Source organism: Engystomops pustulosus, chromosome 2 (assembly GCF_040894005.1).
Source record: "Engystomops pustulosus chromosome 2, aEngPut4.maternal, whole genome shotgun sequence".
NCBI lineage: Eukaryota > Metazoa > Chordata > Amphibia > Anura > Leptodactylidae > Engystomops > Engystomops pustulosus.
The window spans coordinates 171,355,252-171,383,080 of record NC_092412.1 but is presented as its reverse complement, the minus strand read 5'-3'; the positions used below and the strand labels follow the sequence as shown (position 1 = coordinate 171,383,080).

At 42.4% G+C, this 27,829-nt stretch overlaps 1 protein-coding gene and 1 long non-coding RNA gene across 9 annotated transcripts in view; both read left to right on the top strand.

Annotated features, from left to right (window-relative positions):
- Window positions 1-27,829, top strand: part of DCAF6 (DDB1 and CUL4 associated factor 6) — a 737,604-nt gene that overhangs the window by 87,708 nt on the left and 622,067 nt on the right. For 6 of the 8 annotated variants that reach the window (XM_072137278.1, XM_072137277.1, XM_072137279.1 and 3 more), the window contains exons 4-5: window positions 2,672-2,722; window positions 2,948-3,040. In XM_072137278.1, coding sequence (XP_071993379.1) covers window positions 2,672-2,722; window positions 2,948-3,040 — 144 coding nt within the window. The remainder of the gene's footprint in view (window positions 1-2,671; window positions 2,723-2,947; window positions 3,041-27,829) is intronic. The other 2 variants (XM_072137281.1, XM_072137275.1) reach the window with 1 other exon arrangement.
- LOC140118872 (uncharacterized) lies at window positions 18,779-21,650 on the top strand. Its single transcript, XR_011853274.1, has 3 exons — window positions 18,779-20,097; window positions 20,769-20,852; window positions 20,931-21,650. It is a non-coding gene; the product is annotated as an uncharacterized lncRNA (long non-coding RNA).

Here is a 27,829-nt window from a genome sequence, read left to right as displayed (position 1 = left end):
GTCAGGAGAAATTGGGTATCAAACTTTGTGGAGCAATTTGGTATTTTATCCACTGTGAATGTGTACTGGGTTAACAAACTTCATAAAAGTTGTTTTACATACATTGAGGGGTGTAGTTTCTATAATGGGTAATTTATGGGGTTTTGCTATTATTTATGTCTCTCAAAGTGACTTGAAAACAGAGCAGGTTCCTCAAAAGCATGATTTTCCTTTTTTTATGAAAAGGGTTAAAAATTGCACCTAAAGTTCAAAGCCCCATAACATCCAACAAAAATAAGAGGATGCATAAAAAAACATGTTAACATAATCAGACATTTGGTAAATGTTAGATATTAAGTTTTCTTTTGCTGTTATGACTCTGTGTTGAAAAAGTCGAATATTTAGAATTTCGAAAATCTAAATTTTTCCAATTTTTACCAAACTTTTTTCCTTAAATTAACGCAAAACATACCACCATTTTTTTGTAACTAACTTAAAGTACAAAGTGTCCCGAGAAAACAATTTCAAAATCACTTGGATGTGTTAAAAGTTGTAACCACTTATAATGACACAGGGCAGATTTAGAAAAAAATGGACCGTGTCTGAAAGGTGAAAAGTGGCTTCAGCGGTAAGGGGTTAAAGCCAGGTGAGTGGTTCAATTATTTTGAGCCCTAGAATTACCTAGGTTTGTGGCCATAGTTGAGGCCTATAATAAGGGACAGGGTAAAGAGGCAAAAGGGAATCGTAGGGCAGATGTTGCTGGTAAACAGGCCTCACTTCTTCCCCTCCCTGTGTCAGGGCTATACTGTGGACATAGTTCCACGTAAAGGGGAGGTGGATCTGGACCTTCAGGAGTGATTTAAAAAAGAAAATTAATCCAGGAGTATAGTTAGCATTTTAACCCCACAGGTGGATCCCAAATAAAATACATAATGGAAAGTGCATTGTAAAAAATATCCGTTATGTCATATTGTGCCCAGCTCCTGCCACGTGAGACAAACACCTCATGCTCTGCCTCATACCTACTCAGGTTTTTTCACTGCATTTGCACTTTTTCCATTGAGGCTGTATATTGTTTACACTAGCATTGTCTAGGTTACTGCTGTCTTATCTATGCAGGATTGGGGATACATTTAGGGAGGGTATTCGTCCGCTGTGGTTTACCCCTGGGTCTGGGACCTTGCTCCCTGACCCTTTTGGGGGACAGTTGTGCTCTTGGTAGCACTATTTTTAAGTGTTTTTATCTGATCTGATCTTGTATCTCTTTGTGTGTGCGCTTTCATATTTGGCTTAATAAAATTTAACTGTTGCCTTATAATTGCATCGCTTTTCTTTGTTGTTGATTCATTGCTATTTTGATGCATTGTGGCATAAATCTTTAATTATCTACTGCTGTGCCGTCCCCTCGTTTATGGATATGAAATTTGTGTGTGCCAATAAATTTACAAGATTCTCAAGAAAAAGACTTTGAAAAAGTTAATTTCTGTGAGGCTCTCTGTCTCAAAATTATTTCCTGAGATTTCCACAAAATCAGGAAATCGAGACTCATAATTATCAGGGGGGTGGGATCCATGCATGGGTTTGGGGAACATCTTCAACAGTTGTCCTAGGGCAGTGATGTCGAACCTTTTACAGACAGAGTGCCCAAACTATAAACAAAATCCACTTATTTACTGTGAAGTGCCAACATGGAATTTTACACAGTAAATTACTGCTACCTGTTCTTCCACATCTTTCAATTGTATCGGCCGCCTGAGGCCACCAATACAGTTGACAGAAGAAGGGCAAATTCAAACTATCGTAGCTTCTTTCCAGGGTCTCTCTATACAGTAAGTATGGTGGGTCCAGCAGGAGGACCTCCAAAGATGATGCAGTTCTGTCAACTCCTTCTTACTTTCCCACAGTTCCAAACAGCCAATAGTGACTTTAAAAAAGTGCTGAGAGCAGCATCTCTTAAGTTGAAGATTAAGTATTTGGTGAACTCTATCCTTGGACAATGGCCTGAGAGCCCGCAGAAAGGGCTCAGAGTGCCACCTCTGGCACCCATGCCATAGGTTCGCCAGCACTGTCCTAGCGTGTCTTCTGGAGGGCCCCTCATCAACAGATGAGGAGGAGGATGAAAAATAAAGGAATGGGGCATGCCTGCCCTTCTGAATCGGTGTCGAAAGTTAAGGAAGGCATATGCCTCCAGTTCTATGAAGGATCTTTTGGATGAATGGGCCATTTTGTATTTGGGGGGGGGGGGGGAGGGGGGTTGTGCGTATGTTGAAATACAATATATGTCGGCACTGTAGCACTGTAGTTTTATACCAAAAAAAAAAAAATCTATCTATATATATATAGATATAGATATATCTCATATCTCTCTATCTATATATATAGATAGAAACATATTGTTCATCAACATATTGTTCATACTGGATGCAAACGCACACAAATACTATATATACACACAGCACATTTTTCTCCCCCTCTTTGAAATACCATGTAATGTTTTCCTTATCCAATCCTGGAAACCATATTTGTATAGTTACAATCTCAGTGATACTGGAGTTTGTAGCAAATCATTCTCATTAACCGTTACTCCTCCAGATGCCGTTACCAATCAGGAACCAATGTTGGTAACAAGACAACAGATAATTAGTTTGCGGTTAGGTTCTTTTTTATGATGAAGTTTTTTGTTTTTTTTTAGAATTTTTATTTAACCGTGGATACCCTCGTGTTTGTTTGGTGTGTATCTGATGTAAGTGAAAATTGGTTTAAAGTATTTTATTTTTATTTGTTTAACATTGATTGGGTATCTAGACATCTATACATTTTTAGACATCTAGACATTTCTGTGTAATCGGTTTTACTCATTTTTGACTCTCTGAGTTTGATGTGACCACTGAGCACATTTATTAAACAGTGAAACCCTTTTTCCGGTTATAATAATGGTCTGTATGTTCATTTGTTTTCTTTCAAATAGGTGAATACAATTTCTTGGAACAATACAGGGGAATACCTACTTTCTGGCTCTGATGACACATCTTTAGTTATTTGTAACCCTTTCAATAAAAAGGTAAGATCTTTCCTAATTTACATTATAATGTTCCTAAGAGAAACAATTGGGTTATCTCCTATACTAAGATAAAGACAAGACAATGGAAATGGTGTGGGCACAACTCCTTTACCCACACCTTAATCTTTACAATCATGTTCTGATGGTGGCTAAAAGGAAACCACAACATTTACCTTAAAACAGTATGTGTTTAACCCCTTAAAGGGGTTGTACGGCAACAGACATTGTCCACATTGTTTTAGATGAACAAAAGTCTTTGCATAAACTAATTTAATGTTATTAATGATTCTTGGCTGTTTTCTAGATAATGAAATGAGCAGATAGAAGGACAGAAGTTGTTTAGACTAACCAATCTCCATGATAACGGCAGGGAGCTTTGCTTCATGCTAGTTGTGCATACGCGTAAAAATTTTTCCTATTTTTCTAAATGTTAGACTCATCATACAATGAGTCTAAACGCCCAAATCTTTTGGTAACATATGTCTGCTTTATGCTGATTCAGATTCAATATTTTTAGAGGACAACTCATCTTCATAAAGGCTTTCAATGTTCTATTTATTTCTTAAAACTGCACCCCTAAAACTATTTAACCCCTTAGCGCTGAACGACATACAAGCACTCCGCGGGCTCCCACTATTAGTGCTCAGCACTGTACTAGTACGGTGCTGAGCCAATACCGGTTCAGCTCTGCACCGGAGCCGGAACGGTTATCTACCGCTGACATCCCCTAGTAACACCCACGGTCGGAGTGGTCCCCAATCAAGGATGTTTAACCCGTTATAAGCGGCAGTCAGTGCGGCCGCGGCATTTAACTTGCCTGCCAGGGGTGTCTGCCCCACGATCAGCCCCCAACGCCTTCTTGGGGGGTGCCGATCGTTCCTATCGCAGCCCCAGGCTCTCTGCACAAAGTGCCTGTAAGATGGTGTCTATGACATGTGCATAGACTGACACAGATAATACCCTGCAATACATCATGAACAAGCAATCCTGTTTCCCACAAAAAATGCAATAAAAACTGATTTAAAAAACATATGTACTCCAGAATGATACAGTTGCAAAGTACAACATGTCCCACAAAAAAACAAGCCATCAACCAGCTCTGTAGCCAAAAATGTTATGCCACTTGTAAGACAGCGATGCAAAAATGATAGGTTTTTTTTCCCCACATTAGGGTTTAATTTGGCAAATTTAGTAAAACATAAGAAAAAATATTCATGTATGGTATTCCGGTAATCGTATCGACCCATAGATAGAGATAACATGATTATTAGGTTATACGGTAAACACCAAAAAAAAGTAGCAGCTACAGGGCACTCCTTCCCTTCTGAGCCTCGCTGTGCACCCATAAAACAAGTAACAGCCACATGTGAGGGGTCTCTCTGCTTGGGAGAAATTGCATGGGTTTTAAGATGGGTTTTCTCTTTTTATCATTTTGATTTTATTACTATGAACATCTCGAGGGGTTAACAATCTTCCTAAAAGCTGTTTAATTGCTTTGATAAGTAATACTGTTCAAAAGTTATAACCATATAAAGCGACACATGTCAGAATACAAAAACTGGGGCTGAGCCTTAAGCTATAAACTGGCTACGTCCTGAAGGGGTTAACAACATGGGATTCCTGAGGTCCACTTGCTATTTGTTTACATTTCTGCTTCTTGATTGGAGCATCTATGTTTATACTTTATTCTCTATTATTAGAGAAGTCAGGTAACCACTTTAACCATTTTAAGGACCTTGCCCCTTTTTTGTTTTTTCATTTTTATTTTTCACTTCCCACAATCAAAAATCTATAATTTTTTTTTTTTCACGTAAAGAGCTCTGTGACTGCTTGTTTTCAGCGTAACATATTGCACTTCATAGTCATGGTATTTATTCTTCCATGCCATGTACTGGGAAGTGGCAAAAAATTCAAAATGCAGTGAAATTGGTGAAAAAACGAATTTGCAGCTTGGAATTTAGAGCTTTTACTGTGCGCCACAAATGACATGTCTACTCTATTCTTTGGGTCTGTGCGATCACGGGGATACCAAATTTGTTTGGGTTTTTATAATGTTTTCATACAAAAATTCAAAACTCATGTAGAAAATGTTCTTTTTTATTTTGCCATCTTCTGGCTCTAATAACTTTTTTATACTTTGGCGTATGGAGCTGTGGGTGGTGTCATTTTTTGCGACTTTTGATGAAGTTTTCAATCCTACTATTTTTAGGACTTTGGGACCTTTTGATCACTTTTTATTGATTTTTTAAAAAAAAAATATTTTTCAAAATGGCGAAAAAGTGGCATTTTCGACACTATTTTCCATTCCGGGGTTAAATACAGTGAAATACTGTGCGGCAATGGCTAATTTGTTTGTGATTTTTACTATTTATATTTATTTCTGTACTAAGGAACGGGGGGGAGGGGGGAGGTGAATTGAATTTTTAGGTTTTTTTGTATTATAAATGTATTTAAAAAAATTTTATTATAACTTTTACTATTTTTCAGACTCCCTAGGGTACTTTAACAATAGGGTACTTTTGTACGATTGATCCTACCATATACTGCCATACTACTGTCATGGCGACGGATCATCACTCCCCATTGACATCACGGGAGGGACGATCCTCGACAAGATGGCTGCACCATTATTTTGAAGCCGCCGGCAGCTTTGCTAGCAACGATGTTCGGATTAACACCCGCGATCGGTGCTAGCACCAATTGCTGGTGTTACCGGTAAATATTTGCTGCGATATGTAGCAAAGACTTATCGGCTATGGAGAGGGTTCAGCCTGTGAGCCCTCTCCATGCACCCCCGGCAGGTCCTCTATCTATCGATCCTCCGGCATCGGCTCCATGTCCCTGAGCGGTCCGTCGCAGGCATCGTAACGTCAACCGCATGCTGACATTCTGGGGGGCAAGGCTGAAGGCTATATACTGGGGGGGTGGCTGGGGCTTCAGGCTATATACTGGGGGTAGAGGACTGGGGCTGCAGCATATATACTGGGGCGGGGGGGACTGCAGGCGATATACTGGGAGAAAGGAGCTGGCAGGCTATATACTACAGGGACTGGCAGGCTATATACTACAGGGACTGGCAGGCTATATACACAAAAAAACTAGGAAAGCGAGAATTAGACTCACCGGTAATTCGTTTTCCATCTAGTCCACCATGACGGCCCACCTGGAGGATTACCCCTTGACCTCTGCAGGGACAGGAAGAAGAGAGGTTAAATGCCCCTCCCCCTGCATCCCTCTCCAGTGTTCTTCCTGTCTCTACACAGGTCAGGGGGAAGAGAGGGTCTCTCTCCTTCTCATCTCCTTAGGGGGGTGGGAGCGGAGGGGGGCGCCTTGGAGGCGCGGTACCTGGTACTAAGATCCTCTCCTCTCCGGGCCTCGATCGGATTCCTTCCTGGCTGACATCTAGGAGAGGCGTTAGGTCCCTCGGCGATCCACGGCAGCACCATATGTTCCGGCTCCCGACGGTCAAACGCAGCTGCGTTCCACAAGGCCCTGATTACGACTTTCGGTCTGTGTTCCACAGGGCCCGATGACAACTTCCGGTCTGCGTTTCACAGGCCGCGATGACTACTTCCGGTTCGCGCGTCGCACCGGAAATGACGTCGGCCTCTACGTCATTGGCGTTCGGGAGTCAGGAGTGAGGAGTGGTGAGTTTAAAAAGCGGAGAGTCTGCTAGAGATCTCTCTTTCTACTAAAGACTCTGCAGGTTTTCTTATCTAAGTGTGTCGCAAGACGCAGGTTAGTAAGATGTATTCCATGGCTGGGGATTTTTTATTTTGTCACCGCTCCACTCACACCTCTACCTCCTCCCTTATCCGCAGGCAGGAAAGTAAGGATGATAAGTCAAAAACTAAGACTCTTCAATCCCGTAGATGCAACATGTGTTTTAACAAACTCCCAGAATCCTATAAGAAACCGTTGTTCAAAGAATGTGTGGATGATAACATGCGCGAGGAAAAAACGTCCTTCATGGATGAGATGAGATCCATGTTTAAATCAGAAGTAAAAAGCACAGTTGTATCCCTCCTTTCCGAAGGAATTCCTCCAAAAAGATTCCAGCCCTCTGAACCTAATCCGGAGGAGATAGATTCAGATCCTGAAGGGGCTTCCTGTTCCTACCAAGGTGGCGAGGAGGAGCAGCTAGAGATTCAGGAGCAAAAAAACGAATCAAGGTTCCTTTTCCCTATGGATAACCTGGACACCTTACTAAGTGCAGTCCGAGAAACACTGAACATTGAAGAAACAAAGTCTGTACAGGATGAGCTTTTCGGATGCTTCAGGACAAAAAAAGAAAAGGGTGTTTCCAGTCAATAATGTACTGGAAGACCTTATCCGGGAAGAGTGGAAAGATCCAGAAAAATCGGTAGCTAGAGACTTCAGAAACAGACTTGTGTTAGATGATGAAAAATCTAAAGTTTGGAATTCAATTCCGAAGGTGGACATACAGGTCACGAAAGTAGTGAAAAAGACTGACCTCCCTTTCGAGGATGTGACTCAACTTAAAGACCCCATGGATCGCAAATCCGACAGTGTCTTAAAGAAAACCTGGGAATCGGCAATGCTTAACCTAAAGGCTAATGTCGCAACCACGTCTGTTGCCAGAACCATGACCTGCTGGCTAAACGGATTAGAAAACCAGATTATCAGCGGAACCTCAAGAGAGAAACTCTTAGAGTCTCTTCCTCTTCTGAAACTAACCACCACCTTTATCGCAGACGCTTCGGGGGAATGCGTCAGATCCTCCGCCAAACAAGGAGCCCTCTCTAACGTCGTCCGTAGAGCCCTCTGGCACAAGCAATGGTCAGGAGACTTTAGATCCAAATCAAATTTATGCGGCATACCCTTTACTGGCGAGTTCTTATTTGGTCCAGAATTGGACACGATCCTGGAGAAAGCTGCAGATAGGAAAAAAGGCTTTCCAGAACCCAAACAGAAGAGACATTCCTTTCGTGATTCCCGTGACAAATTTCCATCCTACCGAGGGAAAGGTAAGCAAGGCAGATGGAGCTACACAAAAGGGGGAAGAGGTAGAGGTTACAGTTCTTTCCAGAGTACCCAGCCCAACCCTGCCCGAAAGCAATGACGCCAGAGTGGGGGGGGAAGACTGGCTCTTTTCCCCGCTCCTTTGGCCCACCTCAAACGCCAAGGGGGCACACAGTCCACATCCCTCCTGAAATTATCAAAAAAGATCTTTCTCTGGGCAGTAGAAAATGTCCTCTCTCTGACGGCAATCCATCTGAAAGGATCAGAAAACAAAGAAGCGGATTTCCTGAGCAGGTACACTCTAGATCCCCATGAGTGGTGCCTAAACAAAGAGGTATTCTTCCATCTAACTCAGAAATGGGGAACACCGCAAATAGATCTATTTGCCACCAGAGAAAACAAGAAAGCGGACCACTACTTCTCCTTACAGCAGAGCACTCCAGACTACCTTCTAGATGCCTTCTGCCACAGTTGGCATGCAAAACTAGCTTATGCCTTCCCTCCACTTCCACTGATTTCAAGGACGGTACAAAAAATAAGACAAGAAGACCTCAAGACCATCTTGATAGTACTTTTCTGGCCAAGAAGAAGCTGGTTCCCAGCACTAAAATATATGGCATTGGAAGAACCAGTTATTCTCCCTCAAAGGAAGGATCTCCTATATCAGGGGTCAGTTCATCATCCCAATCCAGAATCATTCCATCTATCAGCTTGGATCCTGAGAAACAAATGCTGAAAGCTAAAGTTCTCTCAGAAGAAGTTATTGCAACATTACAGGCAAGTAGAAAGCCAGTTACTTCAGCGATCTACCACAAAATCTGGAAAAGATTTGTATCCTTTTGCCATCCTGAAATTCCTAATCTGTCTTCTCCTAACATACAGCAGATATTGGAGTTTCATCAAGCAGGTTTGTCCAAGGGCCTAAAGACCAGCACGTTAAAGGTCCAAGTCTCAGCCCTAAGCGTCTTCTTTGACGTCTCTCTGGCTGACCATAGGTGGGTAAGACAATTTCTTAGAGCATCCACTAGACTTAGTCCTAAATGTCCCATCAGGACTCCTCCCTGGGATTTATCGATAGTCCTGAATGGCCTTATACAAGGTCCTTTCGAGCCCTTAGAGGACGCAAGTATAAAAAATATTACCTTAAAAACCGCCTTCCTTGTCGCTGTAACCACAGCTAGAAGGCTAGGGGAAATTCAAGCGCTCTCCGTAAATGAACCCTACCTGAAAATTACGGATGATAGAATATCTTTAATGCTTGATCCAAATTTCCTGCCCAAAGTAACAACAGACTTTCATCGTAACCAGGAAATTATCCTCCCCTCCTTTTGCCAAAACCCGAAATCTTCGGGAGAAGCCAAATGGCATACTTTAGATGTGAGAAGGATAGTCCTACACTATCTTGAAATAACGGATAGCTGGCGAAAAGACTCAAACTTATTTATTCAGTTCCAGGGCAAGAACAGGGGGAGAAAAGCGTCGAAGATCACCATCGCCCGCTGGATTAGGCAGGCTATCCGGGACTATTATACTATCCAAAGCCTAGAAGCTCCTACGAATCTTAAAGCCCACTCTACCAGGGCAGTGGCCACTTCCTGGGCAGAACGAGCAGGAGCATCCCTGGAGCAAATTTGTAAAGCTGCAACCTAGTCCAGTTCCATAACCTTTGCCAAACATTACAGACTGGACTTACATTCTGCCAAAGACTTATCATTTGGTAGAAAAGTTCTACAAAAAAAGTTCTAAAAAAATTCCCTAAGTTATCTGGTACATCTCCAGGTGGGCCGTCATGGGGGACGTCATGGAAAGCGAGAATTACTCTCACCGGTAATTCGTTTTCCATCTAGTCCACCATGACGGCCTGGAATTTTTTCCCAACCCTCACAAATGTTACTATGTGGAGTAACATGCTAATAAACCTCTTGCATCCTTTCTTGGTGTGATTATTTGGTAGAACACTGGAGAGGGATGCAGGGGGAGGGACATTTAACCTCTCTTCTTCCTGTCCCTGCAGAGGTCAAGGGGTAATCCTCCAGGTGGGCCGTCATGGTGGACTAGATGGAAAACGAATTACCGGTGAATCTAATTCTCGCTTTCCTAGTTTTTTTGTGTTAAAATCTGCTTATACTTGTTTTGTGCATTACATATGCAAACAAGGTTATAAGAAAATCACGTGTGTCCTTGCATTATAAAATGAAATTTGAGAATGCAGCGAAAAAAATGCATATTCTCGACAAACAATAATCCAGGAACCACGCCAAATTACATGCTTCGGGTTATAAATAATGCGCCTTTGAGTACTGAGGGGGCATGATACTGCTTGTGTGGGTGCTGTGGGGGCATGATACTGCTTTTGTGGCTTCTGTGGGGGTAGGATACTGTATCTGGGTCGCCGAGGGGGCATAATAGATTGAGCAACTTAAATGGGGCATTATACTTTGTAGGGACATATGAATATACCTGTTCACATGTAGAACAGATATCACGTATCCATACAGAAATGACACACATCACACAAACATCAGATTCATTAAAGGAAATCTACCATTTGCTTTTATGAATTATTAACCAAACATACCTTGGGAATGCTGTAGATACACTGATGCAGAAACATATCTTTAATCTCTGAACCAAGTGGTTTTGGTGATAAAAACAATTATAAAATAATGATGATGAGGAACTGACGCTCCTGTAGCAGCCGGGCCGTTCTCCTTTTACCCTAATTATATACAGCTTCAGCCTTGCCCTGTCCAGCATAAACCTAGAACACTATAATCACTGTGTTGTCCCTTCCAGGAGTAGTCAATCATTGCACCATTCCCCAGCTGCTATTTGAGTCATCTAGCTCTAGTTGATTAGTCCTGTCTGGACAGTGTAGGCAGCTTCTTGTATGCAGAAGTAATGTGTTTATGTATGGCAGCCAGACTGCACCCAGCTTTCCCATGTTCCTGAATGACATTGCAGCATAATGATCTGCAGGATACTGGGAAAGCTGGATGATGTCAGTCTCTTGAGAACTCTTATGGGGGGCAGGATAAGATAGCTTTATGGATGCTGGAGGAGTAAATACTTAGGTTAAAAGCCTCATTATCATAATTTTATAATAGTTTTTCAGGTATTAAACAAGATATGTTTCTGCATCAGTGTAGCTACAGCATTCTCAAGGTATGTTTAGTTCACAGTGCATTAAAGCAAACGGTAAACTATAAATACTTTTAACACAATTGTTTCTACCTTACATGATGTTGATGAAGAGGAATAGAGGGATATGGAGCCCCCATTTAGAGGCTTATAGTATGAGGCTGTGTCGCTCTTACGATGATATAGAGCAGAGGTAGGGAACCTATGGTTCGGGAGCCAGATGTGGCTCTTTTGATGGCTGGATCTGGCTCGCAGACAAATCATTGATTAATTAAGAAACAGTGGGAGCTGATCACTGGATGCAGGCAGGGATATTACCGCATATTTAACATTAGGTGCTTGCATGTGTAACACAGGCACCATCGCCAGGATATAGGGATCTGTTCTATGGGAATTAAATTCTAAAAGCTCATACCCTTATTGTGATGGGAAGAGCTGTGTCTGGAGACGCTGTGTACTGGAAATCCAGATTTAATTGTGCATCTGTGAGTGTTCATTAGCTCTCTTAGGGTTGGTGACGAACGGCCTACATACTGTAGGGAGCAGGGACATTAGAGAAGATAGATAACAGTCTAAGCTGCAGTTAACAAATGAGGCGATCTGAAACTTTTCCCCTGTGTCGTTCGCTGTAAACTCTTTAGTCCTATTGTAAGAGGATTTCACAGGTATTACATTTGTCTGTATTCCATCTGTATGCTCCATTTCATCCTGGAAACACAGTTGGTTTAAATTTTTTGGTGGTTTTACTGTGGAGTTTAGATGGGGCTTGCAGATTTTTTAGGGCAGGGGATCTTTTTAAGGTAAGTTGAGGTCTTGGTGGAAGGGTTTTTGCTATGCAGGGATCTTAATGGATAATATTCCAATGGGTCGACAGAACTTCTCTAATTATCTTGTTGTCTGATGTGTATATCATAATGAAATTTAAATCTCAATTTTTTCCCTTAATCTGTAATCCAAATGGAAATGAGACAATCTCTTTGGGATTAATGTTCAGGTCTGGGGAAAGCGTCTTTCAAAAATCTTTGGTGGTAGCCCTTCTGGATGACTTGGTCTCTCCAGACCTTAGAATGGATTTTGAAGGTCCCATGTTCTGTACAGTTCCAATGCATCTGTTTATACTGAGATTTTTTTTTAAACAAACTTTATTAAAGTATCATATGTCAAACAACTGCTTTTAAGCAACAAGCTTGAAGTACATAGTAAGGACATTTAGTGATGGGGGGGGGGGGGGGAATGGGGAAAGCATAAAAAACACACACAAAAAATATAAACAACAACCAAAAAAAACACAATAGAGGGCATGTGTTCAGGAGACCATACTGTATTTGGGAGGGCGCTGGTAGTCATCCAAGGGGTCCATCATTTAAAGTAAGAATCACCAGTGGAGTGGAGTTCAGCAGTTAGCGTATATACTCGAGTATAAGCCGACCCAAGTATAAGCCAAGGCCCCTCATTTTACCACAAAAACTTATATTTTTTTTACTCGCGTATAAGCTGAGTTTGGGTTTTCAGCACCTTTTTTGTGCTGAAAAACTAGGCTTTTACTCCAGTATATATGGTAGTTCCTCCATTCTTCTAAAATGTTCTGTCACAAACCCGACTCACTGGAGCCCACACGGGGTTCACTTATGCCAGGAGACCACGTAAATTAGGGCTAAGCTCCGCCCACTCACACAAAATGGCGTCCTTACGCGAATTCCTACTCCCCTAGCACACGGCAAACCCACTCAGCTCAATTCTCATGTCTGGGAAACCAAACCCCTCCGAATCCCAGACACTACACACGCAAAGCCAAGGGGGCCCACAACCACGCTATGTAACCCCCTACCACTTACATGCCTATGGAACGCTACTGCACAGGGCCACTCTGCACCCCGAAAGTCACCTGTTCCATACAACTCACTTATCACAGCTGCCACCACTCGTAATTATGGCTTATGAGAAGCCCACACCAGGACCGCACACATACACCCAGATACACACTCTTCTAGATGCTGTACAGTTCACCTGGACACACACTGTCTTTAGCTACTTCTAGCACACAGATATTCACACGGTAACACAGCTTAGCGGTTATTCCCCTCTCCAGAGGTATGGGAACGTATAGAGCACAAGGAAAAACTTATTAAAGGACTATTTAATATGCAAAATAGGCACAATGCTTAATGGTTACAAAAAGGGTAAAATAACAGACATACATAACAGCAAACTGTAAAATAAAAAGGGATAAAAGAAAAGACAGACCTCTTACTAATAAAGATAAAGATCCGCGGTGGGGAAAACCGATGCCAGCTGAATGCATTCCCCATGGACAACACCCATTCAATGGTGGCATGGTACTTTTAACTAAATACTTGATCCGTCCCCTCGGTCATGTGAGAGGTGTGTGGCAACACCTTAATCAAGATGGAAAGTCAGGGACATTTTTCCAAAATATGTCATATCTTTTCCCAAGAGTTCCCTGATAAGAAGAAATGCTGACCACATTTACCAGCATGAATTAACAAATCTAACAGTACCAAACACCATTATTAAATGTTGGCCCAATTGTCTAATAGGCGTTTTCTTGGCTCCCTTCCTCTAAAATGCTTTGGGCTTGACACCCCAGGACTATAAGAGGATTCTGATTCAGGTCCGGTGACCAGAAATTGAAATATTTGCTTTATGACCAAGTTTTCTTTGAAGTATAATTTTTCATGTTCTTAAGGAGTCACATGAAAAACCATGAGGCTTTTGGAGACGCCAAGTCTATCCATTCACAGGAAATCAATTAACACTTCTAAGGGACAGAGGAAACCAGTTATCAATTCTTTTGATAAGGGGGGGAAAGAGAACAAAGGGAATCACAGAGGGGGGTGGGATCTGTTGCCCTTAATTACGTTATCTTATAGGGCAAACGTGACTCTTTTTCAATCATAAGAAGGGAACTCATAACCCATAATTTATCACATGTTCCATTTCCGTGAACTAATGTAAAATAGACGGCGGAACAGTTGATTTCCAGTGTCTCGGGATGACCGTTCTAGCCGCCAGGAGAAGGTGGCTGATCAGAGAGTGTTAGGGGTGCCTTATTGGGACTGAAAACAGGCATAGTAAAGCTAAGACTGGCAAATTCTCAAGATGAACTCCCTAGAGCTTGTTGATAATGTCAAAAACTTTGTCCCAGAAAGCACAAATTAGCTTAGTTGGGACTCTATACCAACAGGATAGCACTTTAGAAAAGGTTTCTTGGGCTTAACAGGCCATTGAGAATCTATGGCAGATTTCAAACGCTCTCAGCCATGTAGCTTGCGGAAACATCTTCCCAAATTCATGCTCTCAACACTGAAGGAGTCATCTTCTATAGTGGGGGTTGGTAAAATCCAAAAAACTATTCACATCGACTTTCTTAAAGAAAGTTTTTGTAGTAAGGCCAGTATGTTGGGGGTTTGCATAGATTAGTAGATCCAGAAATGTGATCTGTGTAGGTGAGCTGTAAATGGTCAGTGTGATGTACCATAAATTCCTGTTGACTTTTTGGATAAATTCCCAGGCTTTTGCTTCCGTGCTTTCCCAGACATTAAACAAATCATCTATGTATTGTTTAAAAAGTTTAGCCTGACACGGTCTCCTGGCCTTTTGTTTTACAAGCAACATTGCAACAGCAATTTTTGCAGGCCTTTTCCAAATTTAGTTGACCTCTTATACATAGGCTCCCATACTACTTTCTTTGTTCATAGATGCTCACCTGCTTTGCTACTGGATCCTTAGGCTACATGTCCACATTTATGTATATTTTTGTATATATGCATCAAATCTGCTTTAGTATGGTATCTATATATATATCTACATCCAATATCAATTCCCTCTGTTGCTTTATTTTATCCCTTTTTGCTCTTTGTCTACATGTCTATATTTATGCACTGAATCTGTTTCTGTGTAGTTACCTATATTTATGTCCAATTGTTAATTTTCTCTGCTGCTTTATTTTATTTCATTTTATTCTATTTCAATGTCTACCGTTGAAAGGCATAACCTTTTAGACATTTATAATTATTTAGTTATCTATTTTTAATTTAACTGCACCCTCTAGCTATATTTATATAAAACCCCTGCACATATACATATTTATCTGATATATAAAGATACATATGTGTTACAATTAAAGGGGTTGTCTTAAAATGAGTAAACAAAAAGACGAGGTGGCAGGGGGGGGGGGCGGGCTGCATAAAAAATAATCATGAACTCCCCTCGTCTGTCACTCCCGTTGTCCTGTGCTACCATATCTCCGGGCCATGGCCCCCGTCTGTCTCCACTCAGACAGCTTCCAGCCCGCCAAGGCAGCTGGCCACGCCCCCCTCCCAGGGATGAGCGCAGCTTACGTGCCCCTGTTTGTTTACAGCCTGGAGGGACAGTGGTGTGGCACATCCACAGCGATGGAGGAGCTGAGTAGGGTGGCACGGCGTCTTAGTGGTTAACATTACAGACTCGGACCTAGGTTCAAGTCCCAGGGTCAACATCTGCAAAGAGTTTGTATGTTCTCTCCATGTTTGCTTGGGTGACCTCCGCGTCCTCCGATTTTCTCCCACACTCCATAACATACTGGTAGGTTAGTTAGATTGTGAGCCCATTGGGAACAGGGACCGATTTGGCAAGCTCTGTGCAGTGCTGTGTAATCTGTGTGCACTATGTAAATAAAGGGATTATTATTACATGTTTATTTTTGTTATGCAGCCCCTCCCCGTTCACCTCGCCTTTTTTTAGCCCGACACCTTTAATCTTCTCATTCCTTCCTTAATTTATTTAAAATTACATTATAAAAAGAAGAGGAATAGTGGAAATGTACCTATTGTTCTCCTCCATCATTCATCCTATCCATTTCCATCTTCGTATTGTCCACATTTCCACTTCGTCCCCCATGACGGCCCACCTGGAGGATGCCCCTTGACCTCTGTAGGGACAGGAAGAAGAGAGGTTAAATTCCCCTCCCCACACCCTCCCGCCTTGTTCTTCCGGTCCCTACCGAGAGGTGCCCTCTCTCCTCCAGGGGAAGGCCGCCTCCAAAGAAAAGACTTACGGGTGAGGCCGTCCACGGCGAAGTCCCGGCGGCCGCGGCTCTTGGTGGGTGCCTGGCCCTCCTTGAAGACGTCCTGGGGTCCGTATGGCTGGCCACGGTGCTGCGATCCTGGATTACACGCATATGTGGCCGAAGAAAACTACATTTCATGGCAGCCCCAGGTCCGATGAGGACTTGCGGCCGCGACCGGAAGTGGCGCACGAAGTGGCGCAAAGCGATACTGGGAGCCGGAAGAAGTGATTGCAGCCATACCCATTAAGGTATTTAAGCAGGTAGATCACTATGATCTGAGGTCTAGTTACTCTAGGGCGACGGCTCCAGTATCTGTGGCAAACCTTCTATAGTTTACCATGGTTGATGAAGTTAACCCAATTTTCCTGCACCTTCCAGTCTCTGTAAGTGGGGTTGATTTGCAGGGGATATCTTTTCATTGTGTATTCAATGCTAGTGGGTTACTATTCTTCTGTATTTGCCTTTTTAGGATAAAGACCTGGGGTCTAGGAGGAAAGGCAAAGAGGAGATGGGGGATAAGGCTAACAGACAAATCCAGAGCAAAAAAATGCAATATGTGTAGTCATTCTATGCCCGATTTCATATAAAAAGCCAATTTGTAAAGTTTGCATCGATAACTTTATGAGAGAGGAGAAAACATCCTTTCTGGATGAACTAAAAGGCTTTATAGAAGAGAAAGTGGTCTCATCTGTAGCAGCGGCTACGTCTAGGGCTCCTCCCTGTGAAAAAGACTAGAACCCGAAACATCACCACCAGAGGCGGGAAGTGATTCAGAGACACCATCTTGCTCTATAGTAGAGACAGAAGATTCAGTAAATCCTCAAGATCTCACTAATGCAGGGGAGTCAAGACATTTATTTCAGATAGATAAACTAGATAATCTGTTGAAAGCCATTAGACATTCCTTGGAAATTGAAGATGTTGTTATACCCAAATCCAAGGAAGACAAATTATTTGGATAACTAAAAGCGAAGCGTCAGAGGGTTTCCTTTAAATAACACCCTTAAGGAACTAGTGTCTGAAGAGTGGAATGAACCTGAAAAAAGAGTTCTCGTTTCGAAGAATTTCAGGAAAAGATTGGTTTTTGAGCCTGAAGATTCTAAGCTGTGGGACTCCTGCCCCAAGCTGGACATGCAGGTTACTAAAATCGTAAGGAAAACAGACCTTCCCTTTGAGGGCGCAGCTCAGCTTAGAGACCCTATGGATTCTCTGTTAAGGAAAGCCTGGGAGACGTCAATGTGGAGTTTAAAGTCTAACCTGACGGCTACGTCGGTAGCAAGGAATCTCCTGTACTGGCTGAACGAGCTGGAATCCCATATTAAGGAGGGTACTTCAAGAACGCCCATCTTAGAAAACTTTCCTCTACTAAAATCGGCAACGGCTTTCTTAGCAGATGGGGCCGTTTTCGTCCAAAGAGGGGGCTCTGACAAATGCATCAAGAAGGGCTCTATGGCTAAAACAGTGGAATGGAGATATCCTCTCAAAAAACAAAATTATGCGGTCTTCCCTTTTCAGGAGAATTCGCCTTTGGTCCAGAATTAGATACCATTCTAGAAAGAGCGTCAGACAAAAAGAAAGGCTTTCTGGAAAACAAGCCAACACCCAGGAAGCAGCCCTTTCGGGACTTTAAAAGCCATAGAGACAAATACAAAGGGAAAAGGGGTCGCTGGAGCTACCCTAAAGGTGGAAAAGGTAAAGGGTTTCTATTCTCAGCTTCATCTGACTCAACTAGAAACAAGAAGCAATGACGCCATAGTAGGAGGAAGATTATTGAATTAGGAATGGCTAAAGATTAGCTCAAATCCCTGGGTCTTAGACATCCTTCTTCAGGGATACAAGATAGATTTCGAAATACTTCCTCCTACAAAATACCTGTCACCGTCTCCCTATATGTCAAACGTCTCACAATCTTATCTGGCAAGAAATCTCCTCCTTACTGTCTTCTGGAGTAATTCCCTATGTTACACAGGGACAAGAAAAACAAGGTTTCTCTTTTTCTTGTAAAGAAGCCAAACAGATCGAACCGGTTGATAATCAACCTGAAACGACTCAACGACTTCATCGTCTACAAGAAGTTCAAGATGAAGTCGGTAAGATCTGCCACCCACATTATCCACCAAAATGCTTTAGTGTGCACTATAGATTTAAAGGACGCGTACTATCACGTTCCCATTCACCCTTCATCTCAAAAGTTCGTAAGATTTTCTGTCCCATCTCCAGGGGGTTCCACGTTACATTTCCAGTTTTGTGCACTCCCCTTTGGCATATCCCCGGCCCCCAGAACCTTCACCAAGGTGATGATAGAGGTGGTGGCGTTTGTAAGACAGCAGGATATATTGATTATACCATATCTAGGCGACCTGCTTATTATTGGACAGGACAGAAAAAACCTAATTTCCTCAAGGGATTTTACAATAGGAACTTTAGAAAGACTGGGCTGGCTTGTAAATTACCAAAAATCAGAATTGTCACCAGCCACAGTGAAAAAATTCCTAGGCGTGAATCTAAACTCATGTCTACAAATGTTGTTCCTTCCACAGGAGAAAAGGTCTCACATCATGGAAGAGATAAGATGATTCAGAAGAAAGTCTCTTATCTCAGTCAAGGACGCCATGAAAGTCCTAGGAAGCTTAACAGCATGCATTTCTTCAGTGGCCTGGAGTCAAGCCCATACCAGAGTCCTCCAGAGATGGATTCTAAAGTCATGGAACAGGAGATTGGAGGGGCTAGACAAGAAAGTGATGATACCTTCTACAGTCAAAGAAAATCTCAGGTGGTGGCTAGCAGATGGAAACCTAGACAAAGGAGTGCACTGGAAGAACAGTCCGCATATTCCTATACAGACCGATGCAAGCAAGAGCAGCTGGGGTGCAGTACTTCCTCAAAAATTGGCGCAAGGCTCTTGGACAGAAGAGATCTCGAGAAGATCATCCAACTACCGGGAACTGAGGGCAGTCTGGGAGGTACTCAGCACAAACACTTCCCAATTAGCTCAACACCACCTGTTAATACTGTCAGACAATACCACGACCGTATCTTACCTGAAGAGACAAGGAGGAACCAGGTCTCCGTTACTGATGTCCCTAGATATTTTCGTGGGCAGATCACGTTCTATCAATCTCGGCTACCCACTTAAAGGGAATAGAGAACAAAAAGGCGGACTTTCTCAGCCAAAGAAAGATACTTCCTAACGAGTGTTGTTTAAAAGAGGAGATATTCCAGAACCTGACTTCTCTTTGGGGGAAACCTCAGATAGATTTATTCGCGACAAGAGAAAACACCACTACTTTTCTATGGAAAAAGGAGAAACCAGCAGACATCTAGACGCATTCTCCCACTCCTGGAACACCACTCTAGCCTACGCCTTCCCCCTTATTCCCCTGATCACCAGAGTCCTGGAGAAAATTCACCAATAAAAGACAAAGACCATATTTGTGTGCCCAAACTGGCCGAAGCAAAAGCTGGTACCCAATACTGAAAAGAATGACAACTCAGGATCCAGTTATCCTACCAGTATTGGAAGACCTCCTGGTTCAGGGTCCAATCTTCCATCCAAATCCAGGAAGGCTCCAGTTATCGGCATGGATCCTGAATCAGACTACCTAAGTTCTCAAGGACTCTCCTCTGCAGTCATAAACACCTTGAAGGCAAGTAGAAAATTGGTCACTTTTCCTATATATCACACAGTTTGGAAAAAATTTTCTTCTTTTTGTTCAGATAAGACACCCTGCCAATCTAATCCAAATATTTTGCAGGTTCTTGAATTGCTTCAAAGGGGTCTGGAGCTGGGCTTTTCTACAAGCACTTTAAAAGTCCAGGTCTCGGCCTTGAGTGCCTTCTTGGATCAGCCTCTCATCGAACACAGGTGGGTCAAAAGGTTTATTCTAGCAGCCTCTAGACTAAAGCCACAAGTCCTCAAAAGGACTTCCTCATGGGATCTTTCGTTGGTCTTAAATACTTTAGTTAAAGAACCATTTGAACCCATTTCTCTCGCTAGTGTAAAGAACTTAACACTTAAAACAGTATTCCTGATCGCAATCACCTCAGCAAGGAGACTGGGTGAACTTCAGGCAATATCTTTTAAAGAACCTTCTATGAGAGTGCTTGATGATAGAATTATTCTCATGTTGGATCCAAATTTTATCCCCAAGGTGGTCTCAGAATTCCACAGAAGTCAGGAAATCGTACTACCTTCTCTATGTGAAAATCCATCTTCTGAAATGGAACATGAATGGCACACTCTAGACCAGTGATGGCCAACCTATGACACGCGTGTCAGTGCTGACACGCATAGCCATTTTCAGTGACACGCGGCCGCCGGAGAGTTAAGTTTCATCCTCTGCTCCGACACGGCCAGGTGCAGTAGCCGGGAGGCTGAGAGATTGTCCAGCACATTGTAATAAATAGATATAGTATGGCAGTACATGGTAGGATCAATCACACAACCTAGGATTAAAGTACCCTAGAAGTTAAATAATTATACATATTTGTTATTTAAACTATAAATATCACAAAATTTATGTTTTTTTTGTCAAGGTGACACACCACCCAAGTTATGCTTGGTTTTTTGGCGAATTTTGACACACCAAGCTCATAAGGTTGCCCATCACTGCTCAAGACGTAAGACGTTCTGTTATTAAATACTTGGAAGCAAATGAATCCTGGCGTATTGATTCTAACCTGTTTATCCAATTCCAGGGAAAAAATAAGGGGAGGAAGGCTTCCAAGGCAACCATTGCTAGATGGCTAAGGATGGCGATATCTTCCTGTTATGACATCCATGGAGTTCCAATACCATCAGGGATAAGAACACACTCTACAAGAGCTGTATCCACATCCTGGGCAGAGAAAAGAGGAGCCTCTTTAGAGCAAATTTGCAAGGCCGCAACTTGGACTACCTCCTCTACTTTCTCAAAGCACTATAGACTTGACTTGCCTTCCTCAAAGGATCTGTCCTTTGGGAGAAAGGTCCTCCAAGCAGTAATCCCTCCCTAAAAAAGACTACTAATATTGTAAGTCTCCAGGTGGGCCATCATGGGGGACGAAGTGGAAAGAATGAATTAGTTACTTCCCGGTAATTCTATTTCCATTAGTCCACCATGACGGCCTATATATTCCCTCCCTTAAAGTATTTTTTTCTCTTAAGGTTATGTTGTATCCACAATGATAAAGCTTGTATGTGACCAAAACATATAAATAAATCATTGTTGCATCTTCCTCAGTGTAGTTATTTTGTAGTCACCGGCGGGAGGATGCGGGGAGGGGAATTTAACCTCTCTTCTTCCTGTCCCTACAGAGGTCAAGGGGCATCCTCCAGGTGGGCCCTCATGGTGGACTAATGGAAATAGAATTACCGGTGAGTAACTAATAAATTCTTTCATTGCCTCCCCCCACCCCATTCCCTTTGCTTATACTGAACTACAGCACACATCTTTTACTATGAAATAAACTGAATTGCATATATCACTTCTGTACATTCATTTATATTATGTTTATTAATGCATTAGTATTGTCTCTAGATTTCTATATTTTTTCCCTGCAGGTTTTTTTAATTTCATTCTATCTACAGTAATACTTATGTTTTAGATAATAGTACTATTATTTAGTCAATCTGTGCATATTAATTTTTAAATGTCCTTTTATGATATTATATATACCTTGTATATTGGAGGATAAGCCACGTTTTTTGTGCTGAAAACCCCTAACTCAACTTACTCTGAAATTTCTAAAAAAAATTAACTCTTTACTCACATTTCTGACACCCCCTGCAGGTCCTCGTCTTCAGGTCCCTGTTCGCTGCCGGCACCAACATTATAAAGTCAGCCACCATAATCTGACGTCATTGTATTTGTGCCAGGAGCACACAGGGACCAGAGGCAGAGCCAGAGAAACCGGGATCTTCTACATCTATCAAAGACCATTTGAAATGTTCAGAAGAACATTTCCTGTCATTAACAGCCGTCCACTTGAGAGGAGTAAAGGACAGGGTGGCAGATTTTTTTAGAGCACAAATAGATTGGATCACAACGAATGTTGTCTGAACAACAAGATATTCCAAGAACCATCCAATATCTGGGCTCAACTGGTTATCGATTTATTTGCCAGTAGAATGAACGCCAAAGTAAAAAATGTATTTTCTCTGGACAGAACTGGATCAAGCCTTTTAGTGGATGCATTAAGTCAAAACTGGATTGCGCTACTCACGTATGCCTTCCTGCCTATTCCAGTGATTCCCAGAGTAGTCCAAAAAAATTCAGACAGACAGAGCAACAGTAATTTTAACAGTTCCTTTCTAGCCTAAAAAGAACTGGTTTCCCGCTCTAAAAAAGATGGCATTAACAGACCCAATTCTTCTTCCTGCTCGGAAAGATCTTTTGTTTCAGTGTCCCATTTATCACCCAAACCCTCAGTCTCTCAGCCTCTCGACCTGGACCCTGAGAGGGAACTGTTAAAATTGCGAGGCCTTTCAGACAAAGTGATATCTACCATGAAGGCAAGTCACAAACCAGTACGTAGCAATATGTAGCAAAATATGGAAAATGTTTGTGTCATTTTGTGGTCCATGTCCACCTAACCAAACATCTCCCAAATCTCAGGATTTCATAATAGGTTATACAGATGAAAAAAGACACATGTCCATCAAGTTCAACCAAGGAAGGGAAGGGATTGAGGCAGGCTATTGAGGAGATTGACAGTTCTCACAGTAAAAAAAGCGCTGTCCTCTCTGGTCAATAAACCTTGTTTTCTCCAGACTGAGACGGTGCACCCCGACTAGGCGGCATCATCGCTCCAGGTCGCACGCTTCCCTGTTCTCTAGGGTGCGCTCGCGCCGACTCTCCTAGCCTTCTGGTTGGTGCTGGCCCCAAGGGTTTCCCGGACACTGGCATTTTAGATGATCTCTGCATTGTTAGAAATCACAAGGTCCAACAATGCATCTCCTCTTGTGGGATCTTCTACAATCTGCACCATAAAATTATCCTGCAGAAAGTTGATAAAATGTCTCCCCTTCACAGATGAAGAAGAGCCCTGACCCCAATTTATATTTGGAAAGTTAAAGTCTCCCATTATCACAACTGTCCCCTCCTGTGCAGCCCACTCCATCTGTTTATATAGGTGACCCTCTATTTCCTCAGAGATGTTAGGGGGTTTATAAATGACACCAAAAATAATTTTCTCAATGCTCTCCTGGTTTTGAATTTCAACCCACAAAGATTCGGCCTCCTCACATACAGGCATACACCTACTCCCCTCCTACTTGTCCTGTCTTTCCAAAAGAGTGTAAAACCTTGAATATTAACACTCCAATGATGTGATGCATCGAGCCATGCCTCTGCTACACCAACACCATCTAACTGTTCCTCTAATAACAGAGCCTCAAGTTCACACATTTTGCCTGTTATACTTCTGGCATTTGTGAGCATACACTTTAATTTACCACAGTTATTTATATGATTTAAAGTAATTTTACTGGCACATAGATCCGTACTATTGTTTTGTAACTTGTGGATCTCCTTATCCACTGCCTTAGTCCCCCCATACGCCGCCCACTTCACCACCCACCAACATAACCTGTCCCTCTGACCTGTCTACTCCTTTTGTGTCTTCCTTTTCCTCATCCCCCGATCCTAGTTTAAATACTCTGCCACTCCCCCAGCACAGCAGCCCCCCTTCCATTTAGGTGCAAGTTATCTGCAGAAAACAGCTTGGACCCCAATGAAAAGTCAGCCCAGTGCTCTAGGAACCCATATCCATCTGCTCTACACCAGGATCTGAGCCATGCATTTAACTCCCTGAGCTCCCGTTGTCTGCTTTGTGTAGTGCATGGCACAGGTAGAATACTACCTTGGAGGTCCTTCCCTTAAGCTTTGAACCTAATTCTTTAAAACTATTCTTCAGGCTCCTCCACTTACCTTCTATTTTGCCATTGGTACCAACATGAACCACAACAACTCAGTCATCCCCAGCCCCTCCCAGTAATTTATCCACCCTTTCCACCACATGTCAATCTATTTAAGATAACCGATGGATCAGCAGGTTTGTGACAGCCACTTCTAGGTTAAGACCAAATTTTGTGCAGAAGATCCCTTTTTTGGACCTATCATTTAGTTCTTAATTATCTTGCCGGTCCTCTCTTTGAACCTCTAGAGTCTGCTAACATTGGAGAATGAACTCTAAAAACAACCTTCTTAATAGCAATAACATCTGCTAGAAGGCTAAGAGAAATACAAGCACTCTCAGTTAGATAACCATACTTAAGATAGAGTTTCTTTGGGAACAAAAGTTTTGTCAAGAGTCAAAGTCTCTTCAGATTTTCATCGGAATCAGGAGATCATACTCCAATCATTCTGCCAGCATCCAAAATCTTCCAAAGAAATAACATGGCACTCTCTTGATGTAAGAAGGACTCTGCTTCATTATATTAAAAGCACAGAATCCTGGTTTAAAGATAAGAATATTCTTCTCAAGTTTGGTGAAAGCAACAAAGGCAAGAAAGCATCAAAAGCATCCATTGCCAGATGGATCCAATTAGTTACCAAGGGAGCACATGAATCACAAAAAATTACTCTTCCTGGACCGGTTAAAGCTCACTCAACCAGAGCTAACACAGTTTCATGGGCAGAGAAAAGAGGCGCTTCCATTGAAGAACTATGCAGGGCAGCCACGTGGTCTAGTCAATTAACTTGTGCAAAACATCATGGACTGAATATTCAAAAGAACTAGCCTTTGGTAGAAAGGTCATGCAGGCTGTAGTCCATCCCCAAAGAAGGGACGCTATGGAAAATGAGAATTACTCTCAACAATAATTCGGTTTCCATTAGTCCACCATGGCGGCCCATTTATTTTTCCCACACTTTAGAATTTTGCTATGATGACTAATTGTGGTAAAAAAATTTGTGTATGTGAAGTTAACATATATCCACAGCTGTTATAATATCGGTGTAATTATTTGGTAGTCAATGGAGTGTGGCTGCACGGGGGGCGGGAGGGGGGGCGTTGAGGGGGTAGCCTCTATGCTTCCTGTCCCTACAGAGGTTATGGAGTCATCATCCAGATTGGGCCGTCATGGTGGAAACCAAATTAACGGTGAGAATAATTTTCATTTTAGATGTTTAACTACATACACACAGTGGTCAAACATGGAATGATCTTACTCTGCCACCCATCAACACCCAGCAGCTGCGATTGCAAGGTGCCAATGGTGTCACACTGTAGGACTTTCATGGCTGTCTGTGCTGCCTACGACCTTGCCTCATTTACCGATCAGCGGACTAGCACCACCAAGTTAACTCTAAACAGTGGGTAAAGTTGGAGTTTGATATAATACATCCCACCTCCCGCACTCTCCTTCCTGGTTCTCGGGCCTACAAGTTTTCTAATTTATTATGCACAACATATTTCTTTAATTTCTGGGACCCTTTAGCTGAGGATGGTTCTTCAGACTACAGGATCCCAAGACACTGTTTCATAATTATGCTTTCCACCAGCTTTAGGGCAGGCTTAGAATTTTGTGTTGGGAAGTGGGGTCTGATATTTGGATAGGCAGAATTATGGATGGCACAGGCATCCCCTCTCTCGAAGCAAGGCATTGGAAGCCATCTTTAGGACCTCTGCCCCCCCCAAGCATACGTTATTGATCCTCTATGGTATCCTGCTGGAGGCGGATACCCCTGGTAGACCACAGTTCATTTATTCATGTAAAGCCAAGCTGGCCACTGAAATCTCTGACAAGCAATGGTAACAGAGTTTCTCTTCTCCCATAAGATGCTGGTGCCCTGCACCCAGGAAGTGGACTTTAAGATTTGGTTACTTTGGTACCGTTCTCCACTATTACTCCATAGGATCTTTCCGGATTTGTCCGATGTGTGTTAGAGATGGACTCCATCTTCCACATCTGTTTTTTTAATGAGGGATTCATGTAGTCGCCAGTACCTGGATACTGATGCAGGTGTGGGTGCCATGCAGTGCTGAGTGAAAGGTTAAAGAGCGGTCCCCAGGATTATTCACACTCCACAGATAGTATAGTACAAATCGTCTTATGACCCTACGAAATGAGCTGTTGAAATTGAGGTCTAGGATCCCGTTGTGCAAGAGTTAACTATTTTTAACAGGTCCATAATATCTGAGAATATCCCATTGAAATCTCAACCTAAGAGCAGTTGTGCTCGCGGGAGTCTTCTTAGCTTATTGTGGACTTTTTGTGATAAAGCGTACCTGGGAAGTATTAGGGTCGTAAATATAGCACAGGAGAATAATGGAGCCATATAGTATGCCCTGAAAAATGTGATTTCATCCATTTTGGTCCACAGTCACCGATTTGGTCCCGATGGGACATGAGGCTGAGCGTAAGATTGCTACCCCCAAGGGTCACACTAACATTTTTCCATAAGGGTAATACTACTCCTCTCACCAGAGTATTTTTAACCGAGGAAGAGTATGAATACAAATATAGACATAATTAATAGACATCTATTAATACAAGAAAATTGTTGTAGCTCTTGTTTTTTGTTCTTAAGTAGCCACTTGAGCCAATTTTTGTAATATTACATGTATTGCAGTGCACAACCATGTAATTGTTTCCACAGAGCGGGCTGTGGCTGACTTCTCCACCAGACAACCTCCCCCCCTCCCACACACACACAGTGGGACAGGGCAGACGGCAGGTCCAGACCTGTCAGAGAACTGTGGCTGACGCCTATCCAACCCCCCCCCACTCCCACACACACACAGAACAGGCCGTGGCTGAGGGGCCATGGCTGATGTCTCCTTCAGACCTGCCAGGGAGGTCCGTAGTTGATATCGTCCCCAGACTCCCACACATAGCAGGCCCGGGTTGACACAGCTAATTTAATTTTATTTATTTTTTGAGGGATTGAGGACATAACACTTCAATTTGATTTTTTTTTTTACTTTTTAAAATTTTTTAGACACATGATCTCTGCTAATCTTATATATAGATAACAGTGATCTAATGGTAACAGTAATCTAACATCCCATTGGATCACTGTTATCAGAGATTTTCATACAGAGACTTGCAGATATGATGCACATAGAATCCTCCCAGCATGCCTCTCACTGTATACAGTGGCTGTATAAACATAAACACATGCAATACATATACTGCCCACACACAAACACATGCACATCGGATAAAGAATATAAAGGGGCACTCCCACTGACCTTCTCGATAGGGTAGACTGATCCAGGTCTCCTTTAGCCTTTACTTTTACTGGGGAGATATGACACATATATGTGTGGTGGTGCTCAAACCCATAAATGCGAGTAGTACAGAGTTTATTATTCATCATTATATGACGAGAGAAGAAAAGTTGGCACTCACCACTTTCTTTAAAAACATCTTCTTTTCAGCGTTTCACGCTGATCATAGCGCACCTGGAACGCTCCTTATCTCCCTGTAATGCATGCCAGTTTTAATGATGTGACGAATAAAAGAAAGTGGTGAGTGCCAACTTTTCTCTCTCGTCATATAATGATACATGCCCACACACAAACACATGCAATACATATAGTGCCCACTAACAGTTACTTCTATACACTTACAGATAGAAATCTTCTAAATAGATCCCAAATCCCCCAGA